Below are 22,701 nucleotides of genomic sequence, written 5' to 3' on the forward strand. Positions count from 1 at the left end.
CTTTCGGAAACCTTTGTCCTCCCTTTTTTCTTTTAGAATAATTAAATTAAGTTTACGCTACCCACTTATTACAAGATTTCACGATTACTGATAGATATCTGATATCGCGATCTCTTTAGCAATCTTATATTTCTTTAATCGTAAGATTATGTTTGTTACCTTGCATGTGGAGGAATGCAGTTTAAAAATGTGTTAAGACTAACGGTAGGACGGTGAATCCTGACCCACCGTGATACAGTTTACACTAGTACGGGGGTCAGTTGACGCTTAATTGCCTTTGGATTTTACCATGTTTATAATCAAAAAGAATGTAAGTAGAATAAGCACTTTTAATGGATAAATAAAATATTTGTATTTGTATTTGTACTTGTATAATAAAAACAATCATAGGTGAATCCCCTGCACCGATAAAAAAATCAAAAGAAATGTTCCGCCAATTATTGAATATAATTAATGACCAATTTGATTAGCAGATAATCAAACTTTATCATTTCATTGATTCGAGTATAAAAGCTTCGTTGTGAAAGTATTATGTATTCAGCAGTTGACAGACAAGAGAAAACATGGTCCGAGCTAGTCTGGTGTTCGTTGCAGCAGTTTGCTTCAGTAAGTGTTTTTATCATCTTAAATTGATATTTAATAATTAAGACAATTTTCGCAATGAAGACTATGACGAAGCATAGATAATATCCGTGAAGTTTAATTCATTTAGGTTGAACCCAGACGAGCGTAATTTTTTAAAGTTTCATACAATGTGTACAACTCACTTTGATTCGCCGTGTGACACAAACTGGACTTTTATATATAACCGAATGCAGCACAAATTATGCTCGTCTGGCTTCACCCTTAAACGTAATTTGAGTGAGGTGTACATTTCCAAATTACTAGCTGTTGCTCGTGATTGTGAAACTTTAATTTATCGTCCCGTGGGAAATATAATTTCTTTCTGAATTAAAATTGTCCTATGTCCTTTTGAGACCCTGGTCTCAACTTGTCTCCATACCAAATATCATCGTGATCGGCTGAAAGCGTGAACAAACAAACATTTTTTTCGTATTAATAATATTAATAGGAATTAGTTACCTACCGTGAAAATAAACTATCCACTAGGTCTTGATAAGAGAGTATTAGTGCAATAGGCAAAGTGACTACAAGTTGCAAATGTGCTGTGTCATTGTTGCAATGAGTACGAAAAGAGGAATGTATCGTCGGTTAGTGAGATGACTTTGCAGTTATCTGTGGCATTTATGCATAGAAATTAGATTATGTACTGACGAGAAAAATAATTGTCACTTTCTATTTAAAGATGAACCTGTATTTTCGCATGATTATCTAGAATTACTCAATCAACACTCTAATTGAATAAATATGCTGCTTCAGTAATGTTTAACTTGCTAACTAACACTTCAACCATTTTTTAAGAGATTTTGTCAGAAAAAAGAAGGTCTCGCCAATCGTCATACATCTGTAACTATTTATAGTAATTCACTATAATACATGCTCATGAAACAATTAAAGGTTCCATATACTTAGTATATACATATGATATGTATTTTAATAATTCACTACTCAGATACATTTTCGGCATACAAATATTTTATAATATGTTCATTCGAACATATGTTCCTCTTGGGAATCAATCAGTAGATTCTGAACCAAAATTATTACGAGTAGGCAATCATTGTTTAATTTCAGCATATTTACTTGTATGTTTTCAGTTCAAGTATGTCAAAGCCAAGACGTACAAGTTAACGGACAATCTGTGCAACCTCGCTTCTTAGGAGGTCTTAACAGATACTACGTACACTATTGGTAAGTTCTCCAAGAACTCACAGCGTACCATTTTTTGTTGGTATTTTTACAGTCTTAAAATTATATCCTGAAAAATAATATTGGAAAACAAGATCTTAAAATTGCAAAAATTATGCTAAAATAAGGTAAATACATAATGTGTCAGAATCATTTATTAGATACTTATTTTCATAATCTTTGCCAACCCGCAATAGAGACAGCGAAGAGTGTACAAGTATATAAATTTAAGGCTTAATTTTCTTCAAATGGATCCTTCAATCGAAAAATGTTTGTACAAACTTTGTTCTCTCAGATTTTATTCCGTCGGCATAATTATTAAGTATAATATATACAACCATGCCAAATTACAGCGTTTTAGTACCTTCTTATAATTTCTTAGTTAACTCGTGCATGGATGGACAGACATGTCGACATGTTTCTGTTTACGTCATTTAGACTACGAAATTGATGGTAGTTCTTGCTTTTTTTTCCACAAATATACTTTTTATGAAAATGGCATTAACATACATTTTTATTAACTTTCATTTACAGGGACGAGGGAGCCAATGGAACTCGCTATACGTATTTGGACAACACTCAAACCGCTATCGATGAGTTAGACCTTATTGAAGAGACGCAGACTGTGGCCATAGTTATCCACGGCCGCAATGATGCTTCTTTCAGCGACTTTACCAATACACTGGTTAACTGTAAGATAATTTTAACAAGATATAGCCATGTAAAACATCTGATACTTAATTTGCTTCAACTAAACTCCATCAGCCTCCACTACTGAAGCTCAGAGTCACGCAACGGGCTATAGAGAGAGCTAGCTATATACATATGCTTGGAGTTTCTTTGCGAAAAAAATAATAATTGAAATTGAAATACAGAATGCAGTGAGGTTACTAAAAAAAGAAGGAGGAGATTTGAATAATATTATTTAATCATATTATTTGTTTGCAGCTTTCATCTACAGCGACAAATCCGTAGCAGTGATTGTGGTGGACTGGTCTCTTGTAGCTAACTTGGACTACACTACACTATTCAACTCCGTGCCCTTCGTTGCTGATGATATTATATCTCTTATAAGCCGAATGGTGACAGAGATAAAAATAAGCCCGCAATTGGTACATATCGTAGGATTTGATATTGGTGCACACATAGCTGGCATTGTTAGCAGGGATCCACGTGCTAGAGTGAAGAAAATTACTGGTGAGCGTTTTATTCAAATTGCTAATTATTGATCTACGATTTTTGCACTGGTGTATACGTAATATGTCGATTTAATATTTATGATATTGTTATAAAAGCGTGTATTTACAGGTCTTTCGCCTGCTGGTGAAAAATGGGATGCTAATTCCCGCCGCCTAAGAGCTACCGATGCTGACTACGTGGAGGTAGTTCACTCCGACTACCTAGGTGTCAGAGCTTTGGGCATTGCTGACCAAATTGGCACTGTAGACTTGTACCTTAACACTGGTACTTCCCAACCGGGCTGCTCTAACAACCAATGTAACCACGACCGCGCTTGGCATGTGTTTGCTGCTACTCTAGATACTGGTGGTCACTTGGTTGGTCTTCGTTGTGAAACCCTTGCTGATATGACCAGGAACCGGTGCACGGGCTTCCCTGCAGTAATGTTGGGTACCAATGCTCTGAACAAAGCCGGGTGAGTAAACTCTTAAATGGGTTAAACAATCCATTCTAGACAACAAATAGGTATACGAAGCAACTTCAACAGAAGTTTTATGTTAGAGCTAATTAGTCATTCAGAATAGCCTTTTGCCCCTAATGAATACCATGTTGCATTCCCAGTTAAAATATGATCTTTTCTTTTAGAAGAAGTAAATATTTTTTGCCGAGTTATAATCTGCATTTACGGTTGAAGAGTAGTAACTTCTATCTTTTCAGAACAAAGTTATTATTACTAATTATAGTTTTTTTCTTTTTCAGGGAGGGTATCTACCGAGTTAACACTGGCAGAGTTTATCCTTTCAACGTGTAAAATATACATTGCCCTGCGCCTTCTTAATTATTTTTTTGCAAATTTCATATTCTTAATTTCACACAAATTTTCTTTCTCCATTGTCTTTTATTTAATAATTGATAAGTAGCTGTATCCAAATACTTAAATCAATCAATTTTCATGTCTGAGCTAGATATTTTAATGTCAGTATTTTAATAATTTCCTCATACATGCATCGATATTTTTTAATAACTTTTTGTTGAACTAATAAACTGAAACATCAAATATCCATTTGTTTTTATGAATATTCACTTTCAGGTCGATAAGCCACTGCCACAAAGCAAAAAGTCAGCCTGTAATAATTCCAGACCAATATCATTAACATTTTTTGAGTGATAAATTGGAACTTTGCATCATAAGGTCTCTATTGTAGTATAAATCATAAATGTTGTTTGAAACTAAAGCACCCTACAAAATTAATTGAAGATGCCTGAGATGGCTAAGTTGGGGTTAAGGATAGGCAACAGATAAAATAAAATTGAATGTTATGTTCTTTGTTTTAAGATATTGGGTTTTCGTAGCATTACGTAGTTTTTGGAGTTAGTTTTAAGTATTTGGACAGAAATGAAATATCTAAAGATTCTTAAAAAATATGTTTAATTTACTAAGAAAAATAAGTATTGTTCCTTTGCAAATTGCGTGTACGAAAATTGAAAAAAAAAAATACAGAATTGGATTTACCCGAGTTTCAAAACAAATAATAAGCGTAACGAAATTACAGTGAACGTTACTCAGCCAAAAGAAAGGTCTGTCAAATAGTTGTCTGCAAAACAAAAATCTGCTTAATAAAACTCGACGAAACGACAGGTCATCCATTATAATTTAAAACAGGTAACTCATTATCATTGGCTGTTTTACATATAAGTTTATGTTTATCAAACCGAAGCACAAAAAATATCAAAAATTAGATGACATTAACTTATACATTTTCAAAGAAACTTACACAGCGTAACTGTTAAACACTAAGGCACTGCGCAAGACAAACACAGAGATGAGAGAATGAAATTGAATGACAAATACAACAAAATAAAAAGTAAATAATAAAACATATTTATCGCAGGATCACCGTTCAGTCCATTCATAGATGAGTGTGTATTCTGAGTCCATTTCAAGACTTTCAAGTTAACAAAATCTTCATGACCACAACATACGTTTAGACCAATTTGAGCACGAATAAATAATATTTAAACATTAATAATTAAGTAAATTAGCTAATCTCACCATCCTCTGTTTCAACAACATTCACTATAACAGAAGCATTCACAACGCGCATGAATGTTAAATACAAAAGAATTTTGAGCGCCATTTTTGAACTTGTGTCCTAACACGACTAAATCGAATATGCAATCCCTTGCCTTTTTAGGGTTTCGTACCCAAAGGGTGCCAACGGAACCCTATTACTGAGACTCCGCTGTCTGTCTGTCTGTCTGTCCGTCTGTCACAGGGCTCTATCTCTTGAGCCGTAATAGCTAGGCACTTGAAATTTTCACAGATTATGTATTACAGTGGCCGCGACTACAACAAATACTAAAAATAAAATAAAGTTACAAATTAAAGGGAGTCGTCATACAAGAAACGTGTTTCATTCAGCGGTTTTTGATTGCTAGGCTGCCAAGATGACGGCCGTCAGTTGCTAGGGGCAACGCCCGTGACCCTATGTTGTTTAATGTTTAACTACTTATTAATTTGCGATTTTATTAGTGTTTTTTTATAAAACCTTCGATAATTATAATAATTGTCTCTAAGACCGTGGTTTATTTTTTTGTTTGTGCAGCATTAAGACTAAATAACAATTTATGATCCACAAACCTCCAACACACTCTACACACACTTCACAAAAGCCAACTTCAATAAAGCACTCACAGCCGCTGTATTTAATGTTTTTACACTAAAAAATGTCCGTTATAATTCACTAAGTAACACTATAATCCACTAAGTAACACTATTTTTTTACAAGGTCAAAATTTAAAATCAGGTTAAGATTTATTCACTAATTGCTAAATTAAACGAACTTACCTTAAGTGAAGTTCTATTTCAATTTTACGATCTTCACCATCATGGAACACTATGCAGCGATACGGAGTGTCGCGCCAAGATTCACAACATATAAAGTAGTTAAAAAAGTAACTGGAACAGTTTGGATCTCCGGTGACAGGTAGCGCCGTCCTCTATTCACTTTAGTCTAAAGCATCACGAACAACCCTAAAACTTAAGGGGAAGAAAAACATAAAAAGGGTCAGGGTGGGTTGTTCCATGATGGTGAAGATCGTAAAATTGAAATAGAACTTCACTTAAGGTAAGTTCGTTTAATTTAGCAATTTTACTCTTTTCACCATCATGGAACACTATGCAGATGTTTAAAGCTAGGGTTGAGAGTGAATTAATTAAACACAAAGAGAAGAAATAAAATCAACATATTTATTTCCATTAATAAACATAAGGATAGCTATTCTTAAAGCCTCTTCTTTATACTATTAACATTTTAATAAAGTTTTGTTTTAATCACAAACAAGAACAATCATAAGAATTAGATAAAATAATCTAAGAAAAATACTTAAGGTAATCATCACTTATGTACTTAGAGTATCACAAATTAAATTGCTTATATTATTAGTACCCTCTAACACGGGTCTGTTATAGAATTTGGCAAACGCACTAGAATTATGAGACCAACCTGCGCATTTCCTTATGGCATCCACTGTCATACCAGCCCTTAAGGCGGCAGAGGTAGAGGCATGTCTAGTACTATGAGCAGAAAAAATGCTAGTATCTATGCCTGCCTCTTGCATAGTACCTTTAATCCATCTACCTATGGTTTGAGTTGAAGCTTTTTTATAAGGTTTCTTGTAAGTAATAATCAGATCATTAATGTCCTTCCTGTTACGTTTTGTCAACTTAATGTAAGAGATAACAGTATGTACAGGACAAATCTCAGTTTTTTGACTATAGTATGATAACTTTAGAATTGGCTGTTCACGACCATGTCTTGAAGTTTTTATTAAATCTAATATATTAATAGTAATGCCTGAATCAGTACAAACAATATTATTTAACTTAATTAGTGATAAGGTTTGAATTCTATGTCCAGTTGTTAAAGCTAAAAGAGTAACTAGTTTCTTTGTGATTCTTTCAATACTTAATAGGTCGTTGGGGAACCAGGACGACAATAGGCTAAGTACGGTGCCTGGGTCCCAAGTAGTACTATATTTAGGCCTCATTGGCCTTGTCCTAAATACTCCTTTGAAAAATCTTTTAATCCTATCGTCCATGCCTATTTTTGGTCCCATAAGCAGTGATAGAGCTGACCTGAAACTATTCAAGGTGCCATAGGAGGCTCCAGAGTTAAAATGTACTGTTAAAAAAGTTAAAATAAACGGTACTGAACCTTCATATGGTACAATATTGTGAGTTGAGCAAAATTTCCACCACAACTGCAAGCCTGTATTATATTGCTTTATTGTACTGGGCGCTAACGAAGACAACATAATATTCATTGATGAGTGGGGCACACCTCTCCGTTTCAGCGCCTCGCTGAGAGCAGACCTGCAGCCAGGGTAAGAGTCTGGTATAATGGATGATGATCTCTGAAATGTGAGGATAATAACCTTTTACTTGGTTGAAATATAATTGGAGGTGCCTGTAACAAATCAGTAAATAGTGGGAACCAAGGCTGAGTTTTCCAGTAAGGGACAACTAAAATGCCAGTAGCTCTGTCGATTTTGATTTTTTGTACAACTCTTAATACCAAATTAAAAGGCGGGAAGGCGTAAAAGAAGTATTCTGACCATTTAACAGTGAAGGCATCAACTGCTATAGCATCAGGGTCTTTTTTCCAACTAATAAAACTTTGCATTTACTGTTAGTCCGTGACGCAAAAAGATCAATGTCTGGTTCCCCAAACTCTACAATTATACTCTGGAATGCATCATCAGACAGTTCCCATTTATTGTATGTTTCCTTGACTGGAAGTCAGCCTCTATATTCTCCTTTGTATTTATATATGATGCAAATAAGAATATATTCCTAGCCTCACAAAACTGCCATATTTCGCGTGTAATACCATTTAAATGAGGGTACTGAATCCCTCCCATTCTATTAATATATGATACAGCAGTGGTGTTATCAATTCTTATAAGTATATCACAGTTAGATAAGTCCGTGGTTAAACATTTTAGACCAAAGAAAGCTGCCTTCAGTTCTAAAAAAATTATATGACATTTTTGTTCTTCTTTTGTACATAAACCAGCTGATTTTTTCGTTTCACAGACTGCCCCCAACCGGAACGTGACGCGTCGGTAAAAATCTCTTTAGCATAGATATATTGTCTAACAGGATTATTAGATAAACTAAGGTTGCTAAGCCACCAATTGAACTCTGAGTGTAGATACTTTGGTATATGCATACGTGCATCATAGTTATCTTTGTTTTGTCTAAGTGCTAAAAACTTTTCCCTTTCTAACAATTTTGTATACAGAGGCCCATATTTTATACCGGGGCAAGCAGAGTTCAGGAGGCCTAAAAGTTGTGAAAATTCTCGGATATTACACTGTTTTTTGTTTTTGAAAGATTTAACAGACTCTGATATAAGGTTTATTTTGGATACAGGTAGGGACATCATCATGTTCTTGGAATCTATTATAAAACCCAAATATTTACAACATTTAGATGGAAGAAGACAGCTTTTCTCTGTATTGATAACAAATCCTAAACTTTCCAATAGTACACAGATTTCACGAATATTCCTGTAACAGGTTTGGAAGTCCTCGCTAAAACAAATTATGTCATCAAGGTAAATTGATACAATTATGTTCTGTTGCCTTAAGTAGGATATCACTGGTTTCAATATTTTTGTAAACACATATGGTGCTGTACAAAGTCCAAATGGAAGAGCATTAAATTGGTAAAGTTTATTTTCAAATTCAAATCTCAAAATTTTTTTACTATTCTCTGAAATTTTAACTGAAAAATATGCCTCTTTTAGATCGATTGTCGCCATAAAACAATCTTTAGTTAGTAGTTTACACACTGTGCGTAAATCTTCTAGTTTAAAATGTTGGACAGTTATGTACTTATTCAATTGTTTTAAATTTAAGATAAATCTATTTTCTCCATTTTGCTTTGGGATAGTAAAAATTGGTGACAGAAACTGATCTTCTTGATAAGAGCATTCGGAAATGGCGTCCATTTTCTTTAATTTAACAATCTCTGTCCTTAGGTTATAAGATTCATTACTTGACCAATGGCGATGGTAATCCAATTTATTTCTAATGGGTATGATACTGCTAAAAGGAATTTCATAACCCAACACCCACGATAAAATGACTTCATCACTTGTAAGCAGTTGCCAATTATGATAATAATATGCTAAACTACCTGCCTGCACCTCCATTAGCGACGACGTTTGGGCTGCTGGGGCCTGGAAGCTGGACGGCGTTGATGCTGCTGCTGGTGGTGTGGCTGGTAAGGCTGGTTTGGCTGGTACTGTTGGTATTGCTGGTTCCGGGGCCCGCCTCTTGCCCTGTTGCTCTTTTGAGGAAACTTCTGAGACGGGCCTTTCCAGTTTAAATTTGTCTTTGGAGGTGGCTTTTTAGCAGGTTGTTTACTTTGTTGAAGTAATGTTCCATTTCTTTCAATTGCCTTGGCTGCTTTTAAGCGTTCGCTTAAATTTTCTCCCAGTAGGTAGGTATCTGTTGGGGCACTAGCAATAGCCTGTTTGACACTGCCTGGTAATGAGCTTAAAGCCAGGTGTTTTCTGACAATATTGTCATAATAATACATATTACACAGAATTTTTGCAGAGTCATTAATCCCTTCTATGAGTTTCAGACTGTTCAGGTTCCCCTTCATTATATCAGTTAATAGAGAACCCAAACATGAAAGAATCTTTCCGATCAGGTTCTGTCTGTACTCAAATTTCTTGTCACGTTTAATCATAGTCTCTGAAAGAGCAGCAACCAACTCTGAATTGAGTTTAGGCGCAATGGCCTTGGGAAAATTGCTTGGTGTTAAATATTTCTCAGTTAATGAGGTCCACTTCTCCTTAAAAATGCCTGTCTTCATGATGTTTTCCCACCTGTCTACAAGTTCTTGTCGGATGCTGTCTCCAATCTTTTCAGATATATTGCCCTCCTCGCCTAAGGCAAGCAGAAACTCCTCTGGCAGTGATTCGTCCGTGGCTTGAATTTCTGTAATGATCACAATTATTCACTTATTGTGTTTCGAATAGGATTATGACTCAAAGGAAGGGATGTACTTGGCCATGGTAACAAAGGCTTTGGGCCAATAATAGTCTCAGTCTGCCCTGTAACGAGTCAGCTCTAAAAATATGAAAATATATGAGACCAATACACCATAAATTAAGATGGTGACCCTCTGAATTTTTCACAGGACTGTGTATGCACTAATGCATTATATTTAACTGGTCATGTCTGGCCTCTAGTATGGAACCAGCTCTAAAAGTTTTAAGACCATTATGCTATATCATGTTTCTGGTTCAAGATAATTTTTATTATAAGTTAATAGTGCTATTTAGACACCTATTAAGACTGTTGAGAAACATAAAAGAAATAGATAAGCATTATAAAAATAGAGGGATTTGGAGGCCTATTGCTAGTTACCATACTCATATTTACACACCTGTCTCCTCAGTGTAGTTGTCTTTGGGTTCTTCGAAGCTAGACTGGCTAGGTCCGGGCTGGTGCTGCACTTCCGAATCTTCAGATAGGTTTTGCTTAAGCCGGTTAAGTTTTCTTTCATATCTTCTGATCTTTTTCCTTTTCGATTCTTCATCATCCGACGAGTTATTTGCCCTCTTCATTTTTTAAAGATAAATCTTATAGGTTTACACACACACTTGATTCACTAAGCGAGCATAAAAGAAAGAAGGAACTTCGAGGAAGGAATGATGAGTAGCGTACATAGACAATTAACGTTGAGTGACCGTTATTACCGGGAAAAGGGCGCGAATTTTCGCGGTTTTCTGTTTGTTTGTTTTTTTTTTTTTTTTTTTTTTGAGAGGTCGATAGATACACAAAAAAAGTGAACAACCAATAATTATGATCATGAACATTAACCCACAATATCAAGATTACTCAGTTTATCAGAATTGTAGAATTGCATCTTAAATATATCATAAGAGTAAGTAACATACCTGATTTGAATCAATATCGATACCTATACAGTAATAACCTCTTACTGATCCGTAGGCGCCGAACGGCTTTGTTGCTATGTTTTATGATACGCGCACATTTTGCTAGGTTTCCGCACTCAATACCTTGTGAAATAAACATAATTAACTACTTAACACTTCCAAAAACACAAATAAATTGTAACAATTTTGGAAATACGTTGTGACGTTTAGGCACAACAACCATAAAGTGAATAGAGGACGGCGCTACCTGTCACCGGAGATCCAAACTGTTCCAGTTACTTTTTTAACTACTTTATATGTTGTGAATCTTGGCGCGACACTCCGTATCGCTGCATAGTGTTCCATGATGGTGAAAGAGTAAAATTCATAATAAGTACGCGCCGTTCGGCCGAATTACCACGTTCAGCCAATATTTTTTTATTTGGCGCATGGCAAGAGTCTAAAGCGCTATTCAGCCTCCGACAGGGCGACAGCCAAAGAGGATGAGAATTTGAAATTGTTCTTTATTCAAAATACTTGCATCTAGTGCTTACATTTTGGTGATATGTTTTTATGAACTTTTAATGTAATGTAACTAATTATGTTTGTTCAGGTGGAATTAAATAATTTAAATAAAATATTAAAATATCCATATCTATATAATATATAAAATTTATTTATAAAAATCACAAATTATTATTTTAAATATAAACTGAAACGAATTAAATATTAAAATATTAAATATTTCAACTTAAATTTGAAGTGGATATCTTCAACCGATTGAGCTAAAATTTTGCATGCATGTATAAATCCGATGACAATGCAATATCATTATGACGTAGAGCTGATCTGTGATGATGAAGTAAGATGTTGGCCATAGGAACTCTGTAATAAAACGACACGACCGCATCGATTTTGGTCTCACTTGATTCTTGACGACTACCTACTTTGATAACCAGGGGCAAAAAGTACCGCCAACAAAAAAACTTGTATTAGATTTTTTTACAAAAAAATATTACTGAACTATTTTTTTTTAAAAACTTTGTACGGAGGTGCGGAACCTTAATGCGTGAGTCGCTCGCACTCGCACTTGACCGATTTTAGTATTATACAGGACGCCACGATAAGGGACTTTACCAGGCGTGAAAGGTCAGTGGTCAGTGGATTATGCGTGAGCACATAGACAGTGTTGTGCGCATAGATATTGTGGTGTATTATTTATAATAAACTTAAGAGCGTTTATACCTGCTGAGCTGGTAACGTTGCATTTTTGTCAGTTTTTCTCGATTATTCCATAAAAATGTAATGAAAATTATTTATGTGGTCTGATAGAACTCTTCTTAATATATAAGTTATGTGTCTACTCCAATAATTATTCGTGATACTTTTATATTCTTTAAAAACGAATTCATGTTTATTAACTGTTTTTAAAGAAAATAAAAGTCTATAAGGAATAATTATTGGAGTAGACACATCAACTTATATATTAAGAAGAGTTCTATCAGACCACATTTTTAATTTTCATTCAATTTTTATAGAATAATCGAGAAAAATCGAAATTACCACAGGCGTTCCTACAATAATAATAATAATCTTTATTGAATGATTATAGTTTCAAGAGTTCCTCCAATTTCCTTAGGATCCAATCATCAGATCCTGATTTGGTGCTTAACGAAAAAAAAAAATTCAAATCGGTTCATAAATGACGGAGTTCTGAGGTAACAAACATAAAAAAAACAACCGAATTGATAACATCCTTTTTTTTGAAGTCGGTTAAAAATATACATTTTTCGAGGTTTAAGTTTGACAAAAAGCGTTATATTGGCAATCAAAACTGCTAACTGCAGTTGAGTAACAAAAAAGTAACAACTTGCATAATTAAATCATCAACTTGCTAATCGGGACTGAGTTTGAGAAATTTAAACAATCAGTATTAATTGTAAATATTTTACAAGATTGGAGACGTAAAAATCGTATATTTGAAGTAATAGCGTTAACATAACAATTTTTTTGCACAACATTGCTAGAATTATACCATTGATTTGCATTCTTTGTTTGAGAATACATAGGTACAAATAGATGGTTGGCTACCTACCTAAAAATATCCGGTAGAAGTCTATTTCTGTTTTGCTTGCACGCGTGTTGAATGAAGAAGATAGTATCACGGATTTAGAAAAGGTTAGCGAGGCCGATGGGTGAATAGCTAGTCGCATAGCTGTCTGTTCCGAGACAGTTTCAGATTTCCCCCGGGGTTGCTTGAGCCTCCTTTTAACCCGACTCGAGAAGTTAAAATACACGCGTGCCGGAATTTCTACTTACTGATTCTTTTGTTGGAATCAATAGACAGCTGGCGTTAATACCTTCCTTTTTTTTAACGAAAGAATGACTGACATAATTTTCTCGTGTTTTATAAGGTTTTAATTGAACTTGCGATGTATGTAGGTTAGTTGTAGGTATTGATATGTTTATAAGCTAAATTTTAGTAATTTTCGCGACTGAATTGATTTAAAATTTTATAAGTAAGTAAGTAGTAAGTAAGTAGATAGGATGACAGATGCAGGTAGGTAAAGACAGAAAGAAAGAGTGTAACACAAAGGTTTATTTTACCAAAAACTTATACCTATCTAACTCCTAACTCTGAAGATTTAGGTGGAGTGTGAAAAGAACATGACGTTCATATCGAATCTACTAAATCAAGTGAATGCGATGCAAATAGGGTTTTCGATATAACCAATCAATTCAAAATACCTACTATTTTAAGCGCAAAACTAAATTCCCCATGGATTTCACTAACTCACTTAATAGTCAACTCAACGGACTGTTTTATCGTAGAAACTAAATATTTAAATTTACAGCAGATGTTTTAAATAAATCTGCAAAGGCGGACGATTTGTAATTTTTACCATGAAATTTTGTGTAGGAGGGTATGACGTTTTAAATTTCTAGATCTTAAGGTCACTGTTTTGATACATATATTGTGGCTGAAAATAGAGTCATAATGTTATTTTCTTACTTACAAAAACATAATATTGCTTCATATATATTTATGTAGATGTATCCTACTTAAAAGAAGATTTAATAATGAAGTCTTACGAGTTTGTAAACATTGAATTCATTGCACTAATTAGATAATCCCATGATATTAATAAAGAATAGACATTGAAAAACTACAGTATTACAATTCTTAGAATTTGTACTTACCTAGTAATCATTTCTGAAAGTACTTGTGTTCAACTGAAATAACTATGTAGAACCGGACTAAATGGTTTATACCTGTATTTATTTATTGTTTTTTTTTTCTGTGTATTTTATGTGTTTGTTTGTATAATTTGAATTTTACAGCGCAATGGTGTTTACTGTAATGCTGTAATTTTATGTTGGAATAAATAAATAAATAAATTTATATTTTAAGAATTCGTAACCTTTGAATATTTTTTATGAAGTGCAGTGAGCTAAAAACTAAAATCGCCATTTCCTCAAATTCTATAAAACTGTCATGGGCCCTTTTGAATTAAGACGGCAGTATAACATACAGAAAACTATATTCTAAGAATTCATGTCATCGATTTGAGCGTAATTCGATATACAAAAATAGGTACTTATTGCAAGTTTTGTTTAAGATCCAGGTTTGATTTCGGAGCTTTGTGTGAGTTTTTTTTTTAATCTATGGATGCGATTATTTTTTAACAAAAATTGATCTGATTTTTCCTTAAAATACATTTTTTTCTGTATATTTTTTTTCTGTATAATAGTCAAATAAGCAGTGGGATTATCATAAAATTTCTACACGAAGTAGGTAACTATGCTGCGTGGATAGCAAATAAGTAGAGCGCTTCTATTTCAAACAGAATGGTATGAAACGATTTCAGTAAAACGTAAAATTTCACAACCGTCTCTCATATATGAAAGCAAACATCGCTGTAAAAGGTGCTAACATGAAAGTCGGAGTTTATCAAGAATCTATTGGGGATTCGTTGTAAAAACTCTGTGCTCGTAAATCTTTTAACAAAATGCGGAACGGTTTTTTAATTTAGCGCTTCAAAATACAGTAAACATTAAAGCGTAACTACCTAGTTATGCAGTTTTGAAAATCAGTGAATTTGTGGATATTTGCATAACTTGTGTTAAACAATGCGTTTGGCATTTTTAATTACCTAATATAAATGACCTAAAAGAATTTTCTTGCTCTCCTGCTACCTTATGATAGTTAAGCTTATGTAAAATATGCGTGTTCATGCAGTTCCCCCTCCTCCACACTGTAAGAACACACACAAATCACACAAACTCATCTATCACCACCACCACACCACACTGACGCGTTTCGAACTCAACCAGAGATCTGGTGAGCAAGGAAATTCTTTTAGTTCATTGATATGGACCTCCGCAAAGTAACGCCTGATTCGATAAATTATGACCTTATATAACTTTAATTCTTGAATGAGTAGTCATTGGGATTCCCATGATTATGTATAACTTTGAATTCAATCAAATGTATGAATTATGCTCGTACTTACGGTTTGCAAACCGTATATGTGTCTGAAGTAAAAGCATTGTAAAGGAAGAAAAAAAACATTAGTTAGTATTATTTTATACATACTTTTACTCTCCACGCTTCAATCAAATCAAATTAGTAGAAATTTGGTATGGAGATAAGTAGTTTGAGACCTTGAGGAGGACATAATAAGGTAGTTTTTATTCCGGTAAATTGCATAGTTCTTGCGTGCAAGATGGTTAGCGATATAGGAATTCTTCGCAGAAGGACTCACGCGCGACAGCTAGGTATTTTACATAATTTAAATGAATTACTACTCCCTCTTTACAGACAGACTACTATCTTGTATTGTTTATATTGTTGTCTTGTATTGTTTGTACTGTTGGCAATTAAATATTTTCTTTCTTTCTTTCTTTAATATCTATGTTTTTTCGTGTATTATTTCGGTATTAATTGGGTACCCGTCATTATCAGATATTTCTTCCTGTTTAAAAAACTGATTGGTTATTAACTTCTCGTTATTGCGCATATAGTGCAAAAACGTGTGCATAAACAACGTGTTCGGCTATCGGTTGTTTCTGTCTTGCTCATAACTATGAAGATATAGGGTGCTTGAGTGAGTGCAAATAATTATCGTTGCTTCGACACCATAAAACCTTTTATTTGCATTTCAGGCGTGTCAAGTTATGGTTATGCAAATGAAAACTGTAGTGAATTTCTTATTATTGGTTGTGTTGCTTGTGATAATAATTAAAGGTATCTATATTATTTGAATTTTTCTTATACGTATATTGTGTTCTATTAATCTAGCTGCCACTAGAAAGGAGGGATTATTTCCTTTCTAACATTTGACTAAAATTATAACTTTGTTTCACCAGTGGAATAAATGCATGCCCTTCTATAAGTATATGTACTCGTATACCATTTTAATGTATAGTTTATTTACTGTTAAGTTTTTCTTCTCTGTTTAGTTATAAATGTTATAATTGTAACCTGGTCAAGACATTTTTCTTAAACTTTTCAATGATTTGTCTCTTTTAATTTAGTTTTTATTTATTGCACAAATGGGAATAAACATTAAAATACTTTTGTAACGTGCGATTAAAATAGATTAACCACAATATTGCTACCTAACCCATCTGATTTAATGAGCCCAACAAAAATTACTGGAACTGAGTAATACAATTCGTTGACCCACTTTATAGCTTAAAAAACAGTTAATCTACGAATGTAATGTACTTTAGGCACCTACTTTATTTAGTGCGGTTTTTAAATTAATATAAGAGGTTTCGCATAAAATCAGCTACTTTTCTTCAGAAGTTATGGATCATCAATTTTATTCCTGATTCAGTTAATCAATTTACAAAGTTCGCCTAGTCCCATACTAAGCATAGTTTGTTCTATGGCAAGGCAACTGGATAAACAAACCTACTTACATTCATGACTCAGGTACTAGTCTTCGACACATTCACACACACTGCGGCTGCTGGCTACCGGGATCGAAACCGGGCACACAAAGCTTAATCATTGGGTTATACGGTTAATAATGTCGTCTTTGTTATTGTTCCAGATACAGCATGTATAAAGATGGAGCCGTACTGCAGGGAGGACTGCGAATCCCTCTGTCAGACCCGAGGCGCCAGTGGAGGGTCTTGCCTGCATAGCACTTGCAAATGTTCCGGTCGTCGATTCCTGATACAAATACATTTGTGATATAAACAATATATCACTCGTTTAAATATTGGTTAATCCCCAATTACCATACCCCATGCAGCATGGCCATATAGCACGGAGAACAGATGGCCGTTGGGGCCGAAAAGTTCTCGAGTGGAGGCCGCGGATCGGCAAGTGCAGCGTAGGACGTCCACCAACGAGATGGAGGGATGACCTGGTTAAAGCCGCGGTTCAGGGTGGATCCAATCAGCTGCCAATCGAAGCAACTGGAGTCTATGTGTCTATCTTCCAACAGTGGACGTCCACGGCTCAGACGCGATGATGATGATGATGATGACGACCAAAATTACATTATCCAAACACCTAAAATTAGAGTTTTGAACTTAAGGAATACGAGTAACTTTATAGCCTATGGTTATTCTGGAAATCTAGGAACATATATACGCTAGCCGTTACCCGACGCCAAATTCGTTTTACCGCTATCCGCGGAACTATGCAATTTTTCGGGATAAATCTATTCTATGTCCTTCTCCGGGATTCAAACTATCTGTATACGAATTTAATCTAAATCGGTTCAGTGGTTTTAGACGTGATGAAGTAACAAAAAAAAAAACAGATTTACAAACTTTCGCATTATAATATTATAGGAAGTAGGATTTCCCAAATCACACAAAACACACACACACACACACATAGGCAGGTACTGCAGGAAGTATTAAAATTTTCAGGTCAAATTATCCTCTATCCTTCCTCTCACCCGAATGAAACAGGTTGCCAAACGTTATTCGCCGAACATTAGTAAACTCCGCCGCCTATTGCTTACCTTGTATTTTTTATTCTGTGTATTTTTTCTGTATCGCTTACTATTTCTGTGTACAATAGAGTCTTTGTATTGTATTGTAAACCCTTCCTCTATCGCCTGCCGAATTTCATCTAAATCCTACTAATATTATAAATGTAAAGTTTGTGAGTCAGTTTGTAATGAATATGTTTGTTGCTTCTTCGCTGCTGAAACGGCTAGATGGCTTTAGTTACAACCTGGATTAAAACATAGGATACTTTATCCGATATTCTACGGGATAGGATAAAATCTCTTATAAACAACCGCTGGGCTTACAGTCATGAAAATGTGGTATGTAGGTAGCTGGAGGTTTGGAATAACACATATAGGCTACTTTTTATCCCGATGTTCCCACGGGATAGGATAAAATCTCGAACTAATAACCGCTGGCTTAGAGTCATGAAATTTGGTATGTAGATGCGACATCTGGAATAAAAGATAACTTACTTTTTATTCCGATATTCCCACGGGACAGGGATAAAATCTCGAATCAACAACCGCTGGCTTAGAGTCATAAATTTTTACACGATTGTTTTTAATGTAACGTCAATGAAAACCACGATTTAATTTTCGGGAATTCCAAACGGGATTTTTAAAATCCCGAAATCTTCAGGTGTTGGCTCTAATGATTTACGTGTGCGAAGCCGCAGATAACCACTAGTTAATATATTATCAAAAATAAGGATTAGTATAAGTATAGTTTAGGATTTTTAATAATATAATGGATTTTAGTCCAATAATTTAACGTGATTTCGAGACCTTTGCTAAACTTCGGTAATGTGTTGGTATTTAGTATCAATGCGAATACTAACACGTTTTCGATTTCACGGTAGCATGTCAGGTCATTATTAATCTTGAGGTTCCGTCTATTAGCCGATGTACTTCATTTGCATAGGTCAATGTTGGGAGAGCGGGCGGTTTCCAAAGCAAATGGCTCCGATCAGATGTATCTTTAGCTTGAGGAGTAGGATTTCTAACGCATGCGCAGGCATTTTATGGGATTGCACATAGAGAGATACGGTCTGTGAGGTTTACTTAGCGTTGAAAGCTAAATACGGCTGGTCGGCTGGTAAAGGCAGAGACTAAGTAGGCAAATGAAATGATATTTACAATGTAATTACGACACTCGAGTTAGAACACAATATTATGTCTCCTTACCAGCCGACCCATCAACCACACAACAGAGTGCACGGAGAATTTTCGAATGTCAACTGCCAAAGAGAATAAAATTTATTCTGTACATGTCGACGATAGCGGTGGCTGGTATATTGTAAGGAGTGACGGAGCACGCGCTGTACGCGTAATGACTAAGGGCTCAGTTTCATTGGTCGATAACTCGGTCGATATACCTACAGCGTGCGGTGTCTCCCGCAGACAATATAGTAACTAGTGGAACTCATAAGTCGATAACTCGGCCGATATACAGCGCGTGCGGTGACTCCCTACAGGCGGCATAGCGACTAGTGCCACGCAAATACAGGCCTATATGACATGCGTTAGGATCTCACGTATCCCGCATGCGCTCCTATCGACAATGAAACGGTTCCCGTACGATGGCCTTATGGCATGCGTTATAGGAGGCTCCCGTTCCCCGCATTAAGGCCTATCGACCAATGACACTGAGCCTTAAGACGAAAAAATACTCGAGTTCGAGTTACAAGAAAATCAAAAGGTCAGATATGCAAGTAATTTGTCGGTAGAAATGCGGTTCAGTATACTTAAGTTTGTAATTCGTTTGGTTTATAAATCACCAAGCATGTGATGCCGCGGCGAAAAGTTTCATAATATGCCAGGTGAGGCACAGAACCAAGTTTTAAACCAAATTTAGTGCAGCCGGGTGCAACATACAACAAATGGACGCCGTCCCGTGAATATTTGTTCCCCGCTACAGCCGGGCAGGTGTTGCCCGCAAAATGGAAGGTCGGATAAAATTAATATCCGCTTTTTTGGTTTCACGGGCTTTTGCGTATGGTTGATGTTTTGAAATTGACGGTGAATTGCTATCGTAGCGATTGAGCAAGCGGTTATTGGAGATTTGTTTAAAATTAATCGTCTTACCTCTTTTGCTTGAGCTTATAAAGTTGGATGATAGTTTAATTTGAAATGAGAAGTATTTTGCCACTTATCCAACCGCCGCCGCGCGCGCCCTACTCTATGGCGGTGCATAGAGCATATACACACTCTCATCTATGGAGCAGAGGAAGAAAATGGAAACAATAATTTTCTACCAATTGCGGCAGAACCCGGATAATGTATTTTGCGCATGATTTTATTTAATAATCCGCATCTCATCTCAGTTATTGTGATTTTAATAGCATTTTGTTTGCCACTTTAGCATTTCACTATTGTTAGACAACAAAATATTTGCTTAGTGTAAGATCGATTAGCAGGAGCGAACTTTGATGCCGGTGAAGCCGTGTGAGTCGAGTAAGAATCGAGCATCAGGATGCCAGTGTCTAGTAGTTTTGGTGTACGGTTTTAGAAAACGTTGAGAGTACGTGTGAACGATCAAGCATCATACAGAGTCTTTTACCTAGTTTATAGATAATCACCAACACTTATTGCCTCTTTAGTTTACGGATTTTTATTGACACTTGAAAACGGCCAGTACTTATTTTATAAAAACACCTATATGTCAATTTGCGTCATAATGACGTCACCTTCATCAAAGTTTCGCTCCCTGTCTATTAGTTTTGCTTTGCGCAAGATCCCGCATAGTCATAATTTATCATTAGTGATAAGTTTCCTGAGATATAAACTGTCACTTGTTTAAGTCCATACTTCCATACTATAATATTATAAATACGAAAGTGTGTTGTAGGTATGTTTTTGTTTGTATGTTGTCCGTCTTTCACGTTGAAACGGAGCGACGGATCGTCGTGATTTTCGACATACAGATACTTTATGGGCCCAAAGTGGCATAAGCTACTTTTTATCTCGGCAAAATGCACAGTCCCGAGGGAACAGCGCGCGATAACTGAATTCCACGCGGGCGCAGCCGCGGGCAAAAGCTAGTACTTAATATAATAACAAATAATGCCTTGGCTCATGTTATTAGTACTTTGGAAGCATCTTGTGTGTTCATTGACCTCAACAACCAACAACTCGCCCAGAGCGACCCAGTGCGCTGACAGACTCATGTGCCACAGTAAAATAATAATATTTTCTGTTATATTATTTTATACATTTAAGCAGTTAAAAGCCTTGGTGGCTTAGTGGTTAGACCTATGGCCTCTGAAGTAGAGGATCGTGGGTTCCAACCTGGGCTCGCACGTTGCAAACTTTATGAGCCAAAATCACATTTGGAATTAATTTTTTACGGTGGAGGAAACATCGTGAGGAAACCTGAACCTGCGAAGTAATTAAATGGTACACGAAATCGCACTACCATTCGCGCGAGGACTATATACGGCTCAAGTCCTCTCATTCTTTGCGTGCTCGTGCGTTTTGCGGGCGCGTACCTAAAATGCCAGGGAAAAAATTGAGCAAGTTAAATATCGTACTGCTTAAAATATTACTATGACAGTACTGCGGCAGCGAGGACGAATTAGGCTAAACTTCTTCGCTGTATTCCGAGCTCTGCGCTGCCCATGTAATACTGCCTTGCTGAAGTGGATTGATGACATTTCGCGGCCTTGAATCTTTCTAAAATTATGAGTACCCCAAGATGTTTGTAAAAAACGTGCCAAGACTCGATTGAGGTGATTCGCTTATAAAAATAAGTGAAGTCCCATAAAAAGCTAAGCGTAGGAGACAAATAATTCTTCAGTACTTTGAAATCCAGGTTTATATTTTTTTTTTACGTGGGTACTACATATACTATCTCTGTGCCAAATTTCGTTCTCTAGGTATTGTGGAAGTACTACTGAGGTCACTTTAATGTTATGGTCCTTTAAAGTTTTTATGTACAGATACGTTCAAAATAACTGATGGTAAGATTCCGAATAAAATTGTGTCAAATTACTTTAACTGACTTGGAAAGCTTTTCTTCATTGGTTGAATTCCCTTGAAATTAGTATTTTGAAGAATATTTTGTATTGTATTGTATTATATTGTAACTCTTTATTGTACCATCAGCCAAATATTATGTGGTCTTACCACCTAAAGTTGATAATCGTTTTGCATGTCAAAAAATAATAATGCCAATAGACTTGTCTGTCAACTTGAAAGTTCGACTTTAGCGACATTTTCATTTGATATAAACTTGTTTAAAAATTGAAAGAACCTTATTTGGCTGATAGTACATAAAACATATGAAAATACAGTAACAAGATAGTGTAAACAATTGCAACATAAATAAAACTGATACTAGTTAACTTATAGGTATTTTAAGTTCCAGTTTAAACTTAAGGTATTTCTTTCTTTTTAAAGATTCTATTATTATTTTAAATGTAAAAGTTTGTGAGTGTATGTGCTTCTATGTTTTTTATTTTCACTTAATAACATTGGTCGGATTTGGATGAAGTTGGATGATATATTATTATGTACCTAAGCTGGATCTCAAGAATAACATACTTCCATTTTTACTACATTCCACGGGGTCGTGATGTAGTACGCACGGTACGCACGTTAAAAGCCAAATGGGCGTTTCCAAAAAAGAGCGTACCCTTTTCTTTTCAATGTATTTAATTTTTTCGTACAAAATTTTATGAGTCAATTTGGTCGCCAGGTGATTGTATCAAAAAAACGTGACTAAACTGTATTTTTTTGGGTCATTTTTTTAAACTATCGGAATCGATTGTGCT

At 35.3% G+C, this 22,701-nt stretch overlaps 2 protein-coding genes across 4 annotated transcripts; one reads left to right on the plus strand and one right to left on the minus strand.

Moving 5' to 3' along the window:
- Positions 1-503: 503 nt before the first annotated feature.
- On the plus strand, positions 504-17,114 carry LOC141441355 (phospholipase A1-like). 2 transcript variants are annotated; one of them, XM_074106071.1, is made up of 6 exons: positions 504-606; positions 1,719-1,812; positions 2,344-2,501; positions 2,758-3,006; positions 3,118-3,463; positions 17,012-17,114. In XM_074106071.1, the coding sequence occupies exons 1-6, from the start codon at positions 564-566 to the stop codon at positions 17,103-17,105; spliced, it is 984 nt and encodes a 327-aa protein (XP_073962172.1). In that variant the 5' UTR covers positions 504-563; the 3' UTR covers positions 17,106-17,114. The 2 variants fall into 2 exon arrangements, with proteins under 2 accessions (XP_073962172.1, XP_073962182.1); XM_074106081.1 differs by lacking the exon at positions 17,012-17,114 and adding an exon at positions 3,748-4,047.
- On the minus strand, positions 6,166-10,816 carry LOC141441365 (uncharacterized). Of its 2 annotated transcripts, XM_074106101.1 has the most exons (3): positions 10,457-10,816; positions 9,194-10,005; positions 6,166-7,404 (listed from the first exon to the last, which is right to left on the minus strand). In XM_074106101.1, exons 1-2 carry the CDS (start codon positions 10,635-10,637, stop codon positions 9,209-9,211), a joined length of 978 nt encoding a protein of 325 aa, XP_073962202.1. In that variant the 5' UTR covers positions 10,638-10,816; the 3' UTR covers positions 6,166-7,404; positions 9,194-9,208. The 2 variants fall into 2 exon arrangements, with proteins under 2 accessions (XP_073962202.1, XP_073962193.1); XM_074106092.1 differs by lacking the exon at positions 6,166-7,404 and having other exon boundaries at positions 8,104-10,005.
- Positions 17,115-22,701: the final 5,587 nt, after the last annotated feature.

This window comes from Choristoneura fumiferana, chromosome 2, assembly GCF_025370935.1.
Source record: "Choristoneura fumiferana chromosome 2, NRCan_CFum_1, whole genome shotgun sequence".
In the NCBI taxonomy this organism is placed as follows: Eukaryota; Metazoa; Arthropoda; class Insecta; order Lepidoptera; family Tortricidae; genus Choristoneura; species Choristoneura fumiferana.

Bases quoted from the DNA above. Each gene is read 5' to 3' on its own strand.
- LOC141441355 (XM_074106071.1), top strand. From the start codon at position 564: ATGGTCCGAGCTAGTCTGGTGTTCGTTGCAGCAGTTTGCTTCA. The intron at 607-1,718 runs GTAAGTGTTTTT...GTATGTTTTCAG, and splicing joins CGTTGCAGCAGTTTGCTTCA to TTCAAGTATGTCAAAGCCAA. The intron at 2,502-2,757 runs GTAAGATAATTT...ATTTGTTTGCAG, and splicing joins TACCAATACACTGGTTAACT to CTTTCATCTACAGCGACAAA.
- LOC141441365 (XM_074106101.1), bottom strand. From the start codon at position 10,637: ATGAAGAGGGCAAATAACTCGTCGGATGATGAAGAATCGAAAAGGAAA. The intron at 10,006-10,456 runs GTGTGTAAATAT...TGATCATTACAG, and splicing joins CAACTACACTGAGGAGACAG to AAATTCAAGCCACGGACGAA.